The sequence below is a fragment of the Chrysochloris asiatica genome, unplaced genomic scaffold, assembly GCF_000296735.1.
Source record: "Chrysochloris asiatica unplaced genomic scaffold, ChrAsi1.0 scaffold00077, whole genome shotgun sequence".
Lineage (NCBI taxonomy): Eukaryota > Metazoa > Chordata > Mammalia > Afrosoricida > Chrysochloridae > Chrysochloris > Chrysochloris asiatica.
The window spans coordinates 2,723,982-2,733,267 of NW_006408595.1; the positions used below are offsets into that span (position 1 = coordinate 2,723,982).

Consider the following 9,286-nt stretch of genomic DNA (forward strand, 5'->3'; position numbering starts at 1 on the left):
AAATTAGAGACAGTCACCTTTCCACTCCACATAGCACTTCATTAAATGCTCAGTGCCATATTAACATGTATCAAACTTATGTATTCATAACTGGCCACAAAAGATTCATTTGTATTCTCACCGGAACTAGTTAGTAAGTAATTTTGTGCATACTATATAGCTATTCTGACAGCAAAAATTAGAGTTCAGTGATAAATGTTCATGAAAACCAACAAACACTTGAAGACAGCATAAATGTAAATCAACATTTCTTAAAGACATATGCTATGTATTAGAAAGGAGCTCTGGTAGCGTAGTGGTTATGAATCGGGCTGTGAACCGCGAGGTCAGCAGTTTGAAACTACCAGCTGTTCCGCGGGAGAAAGATGAGGCATTCTGCCCCCGTAAAGATTTATAGCCTTGGAAACCCTGTGCAGGGTCGCTATGAGTTGGAACCGACTCCACGGCACTTAACAACAACAATGTATTAGAAACATTAATATGCTCCAATAGAAAAACCCCGTTTTTAGATAAGGAGGAAACAAAATACGAGTCAGACATGACAAAAACACACAAATCCATGTATCTTTGTGTGTGTAAATTATCAGAAAAAGACCTCCTTAAAGTGTTAAAGAACAAAGATGTCAGTGTGAGGACTACGATATCCTTGACCCAAGCCATGATATTTTCAGTAGCCTCATATGCATGTGAAAATTGGACTGTGAATAAGGAAAACTGAAGGAAAATTGATGTGACTGAGTTATGGGTTTAGAGAAGAATGTTAAAAGTAACTTAGGCTGGCAGAAGAACAAATGAATCTGTGTTGAAAGAAGTACAGCCAGAATGTTCAAAAGCCAGGATGGTGAGACTTCATCTCTCCTACTTCCTACATGTTATCAGGAAGGACATCATGCTGAGTAAAGTGGAGGGTCAGCGAAAAAGAGGAAGCTCCCCCAACAAGATTGACACAGTGGCAGCAGCAATGGGTTCAAGCGTAACAACAGTGAGGATGGCACATGACTGGGCAGTGTTTCGTTTGGTTGTGCCATAGGGTGACTATGAGTCGGGGTCGACTCGACGGCATGTAACAACAATCAGAGAAAATTAGGAGGGGTATGGAAAATCAAAGCTAGTTTATGTTCTTAGATTTTAAAAAGACAGATACTATTAAGTAATAAAATGTGATAATTCCCTTTATGAAGAGTTTAATACAAAGTTAAGAAAAATAAGTCCCACTATTTTAATTACATGAACATAGATAAAAGCAGGATTATTTCTGCAGTAAGTTTCCTTTCTTTTTTGTTTCATAAATTATTGTTTAATGAAAAGAAAAGGAAAAAGCAGCTATTTATATAACACAAATGAAGGCACAAATAGTAGGACTCCAGAGTCAATGAGCAAAAAGGCATGGTGATTACCTAGTGATTTTGGCATGAACAAAAACTGCCCCTGAAATACAGTTGAAAATCTGGAGCTATTTGGTGTTTATAATAGTGTACCTAAGTATCAGGGATCCTTAAAAATTTTTGTTTCTCATTTTCTGGCAATAAGATATACTTATCAAAACTTGTAAGTACTTAGCATTGATGCAAAAACATGTATGAAAATAACCCCTAAAAGACCGCTCATGATGAAGTTCAACCAATCATGTGTAGAATCAGTCTCTAAACTCTGAAGGTCTGAACTGGAGAGAGACACAAAAATGAGGAATCCGCAGGAGAAAAGGACAGCTGTATCCTTATGAAATGTACTTTTGAATGTGTTGACAAAAGCTTAAATAGGATTTACTTTCTACAGCTGTTCATAGGTAGACTACTTTTCCTTAGGAATATTTCGGGTCAGCAGGCCACGTTTTGACCATATCTTGGATCGTATCCAAGAATCATTCTTTTAAAGTATGTCAGACATAATTCACCAAGTTTAATACTGATGCTATTGCCACTAATAATATGTTTTTAGGTAAAATGGATACCACTGAAGTTACTAGGTACAATATTCATTTTAGACTATCTCAGGAAGGAATTACACACAATTGTTGAAGAATTATTACATTAAAATCTCTATAAATATATATATATATATATATTTTACATTTCTGCTTGTGGGGGTGGGAGGATCATCACAATTGTATCCTCCTCCTAATCAGGTGTTCTAGAATATGAAATCATTCAAAACTATACTGTGGAAAGAACCAAATTAGAAGCAGGGCACTGAGGTCACCAATTGCTGCTCTTCTCCTCCCAAGTTTGTTTAAATAACTAAATATATCAGCAGCTGAACCTTATTCCACATCAGAAGCATCATTGTCAGAAAGATGGTAGTTACTTCCTTTTACCCGAATATATTCAATATATCTCCCTTCATCAGAATCTGAAGTGCCACATGTACATAGTCTGTTGTCAAAGAGTGATTCAATTTCCTCCAATTTTTTCCCTTTGGTCTCAGGAAGACAGCCATAGATGAATAGTAGTCCAACAGCAGCAAACCCAGCATAGAGGAAGAAGGCTCCTGTAATTGAAAATAATCTGTGTGTATATACACATATTCATGGGGGTTGAATAGAGTGCTTAATTTTGGCTTTTCTGATTATGAATAACCATGGTAAAATAGGGGACTAATTATTACTTCCAGTCTTGTTTATTTGAATTGTCCTAATCCTATGACTATAACTTTATGTTTCTAAAGGAGTCCTGATGGCACAGTGGGTTAAGCTCTGGGTTGCTTGCTAAGTACAAGGTTTGTGGTTCAAGTCCACTAGCCACTTCAATAGAGAAACAGGAGGCTGACTGCTCTCATAAAGATTTGAAGTCTCGGAAACTGTATGGAGCTGTTCTACCTAGTCCTGTGGAATTGCTGAGTTGGAATTGACTTGAAGGCAGTGGGTTTGGTTTGGTGAGTATATATCTAAATTCAAAGCATGGAATGTCAAACTAGAGTCCTGGTGTGATGCTATAGGAGAATGCACTGGACTGCAAGGTTGTTTTGAATGGCAAGGCTGGAGGTTCAAACTCACCACCTGTTCCTCAGAAACTCTATATAGGATCACTACGAGTTGGAACCAATTCAATGGCACTTAAAAACAACAACAAATGCCAAACTCAAAAATAGATGGAACTCGAATATAACTTTTGGCTTGAAGCCGTTCTTCACTTCCCGAAGGTAGAGTCATTTGCTCCTTCTAATGTGCTGCCACAATACTTTATTGAGACCCCTATCATAATAAACAAGAAATATTGTAACTATATGTATGTCTGTCTTGTTCCATTCTGTAGGCATCTGAGGCTAGAAATAATTTATTTATTATTCATCTTGTATTTCTAGATCCAAATACAACAGATGATATTGCTGAATTAATGATGACTCAGTAGAATTCATGTCAACGCCATCCTTAGAGTTCTCATGCCAAAAGTCTATGGTAGCCATCCTTGACTCTTTTTTTTATACCCAGAAGTTAACCTGTTAACAAATCCTAAGACATTTACCTTTAAAATAAGAGGGGTTTCAAAATGTTCATGGAAAAATTCCATTATTTCTTAGCTCCATTTTCCCATGAACCTTTTGAAGCCTCCTCTACATCCCAGAGGTGACCACTTCTTAACATTTTCATTGAACCGTCCTTTCTCATCTGCACTATTACGATAGTCTCCCAACTGGTCTCCTTGCTCCTTCTCTTGGTTCATCATTTATTTCTCCATAAGACTTATCACTATCTGACATACTATGTTTAAAGCTTATTGATATGTTTAATTAACTTTCCCTATATTTGAATGTAAGTTCCATGAGGTTTTCTTGTGAGATTATGATGTTAATACATCACAGTCACAAAGATTTAAATACCTGGTTATGTTTTCTAGGTCTCAGTACAACATGTCCAGATGAAATAAATGCATGAATATGTAATTTTTGTTTATTTTTCACATTTTGCAAGATTGCTTGTCCTTTGTAATCGAGTTCCAAATTTAAATGTACTTCTTTTGTTGGTGAAAAAACTAAGTATAATGGGGTCCCTAATTTTATGCCTTTGGTCCTGACCACAGAGGGAAGAAAGAAGAAGAGAAACTGAAGTATCAAGTATTGAAAAGAAAATCAGAGGAGTCAGAAGATTGGGTTCAGGTTTCTAGATAGTCATTTAGCTTTGTCTCTGGGCCTTTGTTTCCTCATATGTAAAATAAGATGGCTTCTCAGCTCTTTTTTAACTGCTGGCAGTTTAACTCTATAAATCTTAAATCTAAAATAGGTGGCAGGTATACAGGAATGATTATGAGGTGAAAGGCAGAAATGCTCTTCTGTTACAGAGCCCAGTACAGTACAGGAACACTGGAGACCCCAGAGCATGAATGTGTTCTTGTTGAATGACAAATGTTATGCATTGGGCATTAGATCTAAAGTAAAGGGCTAAACTAGACAATTGTTGTTAAGTGCCATTGAGTCAATTCCAACTCAGCGATCCAGTATAGGGTTTCTGAGGAACAACTGGTGAGTTCGAACTGCCGACCTTGTGGATCAAACTGACGTTGCAGTTATGACTTGTCCTACAGCACCAATATTTCAGAGGCATGCTTTAAGATGAATAAATATAACAGTTGAAGAACTAGATAACATTTCTCAGTTCTGCTTCGTCTTCCCAGTAAGGGAAAGGCACTATAAATATGATTTGCATGTAACAATTTCAGTATCAACCATAAAAATGTTTCTTGGAAAGACTCAAGGAAAACTATGGAGGAAAGTGTTGCAGAACAGGTTACGCAAAAGAATTTACACTCTGTGGAATGAGGAGCTGAAGAAATTAAGACATAGGTTATTAGGCAAGTTATCAAAAGACATAAACTTTAAAAGAGTAGGACTTGTATACATGAAATTCTTTGCTTCACAAAGGAGTTCTAGTGGTACAGTGTTTAACACCCGTGAACTGAATCTACCAGTTGCTCTGTTGGCGGAAGATGTAGCAGTCAGCTTCTGCAGGTTACAGCGTGGGAAACCCTACAGGGGCAGTTCTACTCTGGCCTATATACAAGTTGGAATCAACTTGATGGCAATCGGTTTTGTTTGGTTTCCTTAATAAAACTGTAACTTCATTTATAAATATACAATTCCTTTCTTTTCAGTTTTGTTCATTGAATGCTTCTGCAAGCTTCAATTTAATTTTATTAGGAGTAGAAGCAGATGAAATTTTGAGAATTTTTGCCATCATAGTTTATAATTTCATGATTATTATTGCTGTTAGATGCCACTGAGTCACTTCTGACTCACAGTGACCCTGTGTTGGGTTTCCGAGGCAGTAAATTTTACAGGAGCAGAAAGCCTTATTTTTTCTCTTGTTGAGGGGCCGGTGGGTTTGAACTCCCAACCTTGTGTTTAGCAGTTCAGTGCTACTTTGTGTTTAGCAATTCAGTGCTTATCCTACAGTTCCACCAGCTTCCTGATGGCATAATTAGAAGCAACAAATTTAATCTGCTACACTTAAACATTAGTGCCAAAGATGAAATAGTGGAATCAATGTTGTTCTTAAGTGCTGTTGAGTCAGTTTTGACTCATAGAGACTCTGTATAGGGTTTCCAAGGAGTGGCTGGTGGGTTTGAACCACTGACCTTGTTGTTAGCAGTCCAGCACTTATTATACAGTGTCACACCAGGACACCTAATGCTAAGTATGCCATAGAAAACATACGTGTATGTGTGTATATGGGCGTCAAAAAGTTCATGGAAAATAGAATGAAAAGATGGCATTTCCCCACAAACCTTTTGATTTTTAAAATTGTTCCAGTATGTATCTTTAAGCTTTTAAGTAAGCTGCTTTGAGCCCTATCTGGTTCTAGTCTTGTCTTAGACACGACTCTTTGTGTCATGGAGATCTTCAAGTATTAGTTCTAAATCCCTAACTGCATCCTTCTACCATTCACTCTTGTTTATGCTTCTTTTCTAAACTCAAAACTACGCACTGAAGATTTCCAACTTGGGAGGTTCGTGGGGGAGGTTTGGGTTGGAAGACTGGACGGTTGACTGCAGTAAAGCACTGAGGGACGAGAAGTAATGCTACTTAGAGAAAGAGAAGTCTGCTTGTCTTTTTCCAGACACATTTTGAAGGCCTTTGGGGAATAAGAAATCCATGTGGAGATATTAATAATAGCAAAAATATAACTACCTAGTCTTTCAATGATGAAAGATTAGTGGGGGAAAAATGCATTCTTACCATAGTATGTAAGATACTCTGCTGTGTGTAAAAATGTCAGTGAAACCAGAACATTGAAAATCCAGTTTATTCCAGATGAGCATGCATTTCCTGTACTTCTTGCCCAAAGGGGATATATTTCAGAATTCACAGTCCAAGGCATTGGTCCCATTCCTGAGAAATATAAAATAAAAAACTACAGTAAAATAACATGTAAGGAATTTGAAAAACAGTGTTTGCGTTTTCCAAAAAGAGGGAGTTTAATTAACACAATGATACAAAACAATGAAGTGTTTGTTTACCAGGTGCGAAGAAAACAAGATATAAAATAAGGCCCAGGAGTGCAGTCCAAGAGTATGGAGTAGGACAGAAATTGTAAGCCCAAAATACTTCCTCCGTTTTGAATTTGGTTTCATTTGCACACCTGAAAAATAATGCAATATGTGTATTAACTCAGTGTTTCAGAGTATAGTTGCAGTAATTCATTGTGGTCATATTGGCTATTTTGGAAGCTCATGGTTTCATTGTATTTTTTTTTGAAAAAAGAAAAGAATTAGATAAATAGGCAGCTAAGTATTAGAGCTTTTCAGAGCTGAATATAATTTAAACACACACACATAAATGCTTTGAGTTTTGTAACCTTTTTCATAGGAAATCAGACATGTTTTCCAGTTGTTCCTTGAAGCTCCCATAGTAAATAAACTGTTGAGAGTCAGTATATTGTAGTGGAAGGAATTTGGACTCTGCAGTCAGGTCAGGATTCAAATTTCAGGCTCAAATTTTTTCACTGTATAGCGGGGATACTACCTTACTCAATATTTTACGGATTAAAAGTACCATCTGGAAAGGAATGACAGATTAGAGGAGGGAAGCAGATAGGGCAAGATCAATGGGGTTATGACTGAATAGATTGTGATTATGTCCGATTCTGGGGCCACTGGTGGTATAGTGGTAGATTTCTAGTCTTCAGGCAGGAGACTTGGACTCTATTCATGGCCAGTGAACCTCAGATATAGCCATCATTCATTTGTTACTGGAGACTTGTGTGATGTTGAACAGGGTTCATTAGAGCTTTCAACCTAAAACAGATTAGGAAGAAAAGCCTCATGATCTACTTCCCTGTATCAGCCAATGAAATACTATGGTTCATAATAGTCTTATCCCCAGCTGATTATGGGGATGATGCAGGACCAAGAAACATTTTGTTCCATTGGATATGAGATTGCCATGAATCAGGCTAACTCCATAGATGCTAATAATAATAATACTAACAACAAAAGTGGGGAAAGGACTTTATGAAGTACTTAGTGCACTTGCCTGGCATGTGCTGTGTGTATAGTATAATTTTACTGCTGTCCCTCATGATACTTTAATGCCATAATTCCCCAACTTGAAATCTTCAATGCTTTGTCCATCTCTCTTTAGATCCACTAAACATTCAAGTCCAAGGAGCGCAGATTGGTTAAGATTACAAATTCCAACTAACATCCTAGGTTAAATCTAGTTTAACTAGAATTGCAGCTAGGATGTATAGCAATTAATATCTCAAAGTGTATGTTCTTATATGTGAAATGAAGATTCTCCTGGCACTGAAATGAGACATAGTGATAAGGTGACATGTACAGAACTTAACACTGTATGGGCAAGAAGTTGGAAATACTTGCTAGATGTAATATCTTGAATCTGACTGCTCTTCTTTATTCCCAGTATTCTAGGCTCTGAGTGTATCTTGTTTTATCAACTGTGTCTGTGACAGATTCTAAACTGACTCCTTTGTTTCTCCATATTCATGCCTTTGCATAGTCCTCTTTCAGTATGGGGATTCTAATCAGTAGAGTGTGGTAAAAGGGGTAGAATATATGTAGTTATGGAAGAAAGATTATAGTACTTGCTTTGTTAAAGTTTTCTACTTTGCTGGCTTTGCAGACATAAACTGCCCTATTGTGGAAGCCCATAGCAAAAAACTGGGAGTGGCTGCTAAGAACTAAAGGTCTAACAGTCAGCAAGGAACTGAAATTCTTGGTCCAAAAATACAAGGTAATAAATTCTGCTACCCAGAATTAATTATTCTCTAACTGAGTCTCGGATGAGATATTTGGTGTTGTTGTTAAGTGCTGTTGATTTGATTCCAATACATAGTGATCCTGTATAAGTTTTTCAAGGAGCAGCTGGTGGATTTGAATCACCAACCTTATGGTTAACAGTCCAGTGCTTATCTTACCAGTGCCACAATAGGACTCCAGATGAGACAATAGCCCAGCCAAAACTTTGAAGGCTTGTTAGACTGTTCTAACAAGCATTAAACAGTACCTGGATTCCTGACCAACAGAAACTGGGTGATAATAAATGTGAGCTATTTCAAGCTGTTAAATGTGTGATAATATTACGCAGCAATTGGAAACCAATAGTCTCCTAGTTTTCTTTCTTGCTGCTAGTATTCACTTTTTTGAACTATTAACCCACCAAGTATTGCTCAGACTAATTTACTGCTCAAAAACCTTCATCCACTCATTCTAAGAATGGAAGCAATTGTTGCTGTACACAATCCTTTTCTCCAACTAAACCCGACTATTTATCTTTTTCTTTTTAATTATTTTACAATCGTTTTAGTGAGAGTTTACACAGAAAATTAGGCTCCCATTTAACAATTACTACAAAAACTGTTCAGAGACATTGGTTATATTTTTCAAAATGTGTTAACATTTTCATTTAAGTTCTGGGATATTTCACTTCCAGTAATCTGGCTTCCCTGTCCCATTGCCCTTTCATCTTTACCTTAGAGCAACTGATAACAGTTTGTCTCATCAAGATCATATATTGTTGTTGTTGTTAGGTGCCATCAAGTTGGAACCGACTCATAGCGACCCCATACACAGCAGAATGAAACAATGTCTGATCCTGGGCCAACTTCACTACTGCTACCACACTTGAGTTCATCAATGCTGCCACCTGGCCAATCCATCTCATTGGGAGTCTTCCTCCTTTTCTCCGACCCTCCATCTTATCAAGCATGATATCCTTCTCCAACGACTGCTCTCCTGACAGTATGTCCAAAGTATGAGAGATGAAGTTTGGCCATCCTGGCCTCTAAGGAGCACTCTGGCTGCACTTCTTCCAAAACAGATCTATTGGTTCTTTT

At 37.3% G+C, this 9,286-nt stretch overlaps 1 protein-coding gene across 1 annotated transcript in view; it reads right to left on the bottom strand.

Moving 5' to 3' along the window:
* Positions 1-1,092: 1,092 nt before the first annotated feature.
* Positions 1,093-9,286, bottom strand: part of SLC2A13 (solute carrier family 2 (facilitated glucose transporter), member 13) — a 536,393-nt gene continuing 528,199 nt past the window's right edge. Inside the window, exons 8-10 of the mRNA XM_006865299.1 lie at positions 6,450-6,571; positions 6,169-6,321; positions 1,093-2,487 (exon numbers count right to left, since the gene is read on the bottom strand). Of these exons, the coding sequence (XP_006865361.1) occupies positions 2,261-2,487; positions 6,169-6,321; positions 6,450-6,571 (502 nt within the window). The 3' untranslated portion in view covers positions 1,093-2,260. The remainder of the gene's footprint in view (positions 2,488-6,168; positions 6,322-6,449; positions 6,572-9,286) is intronic.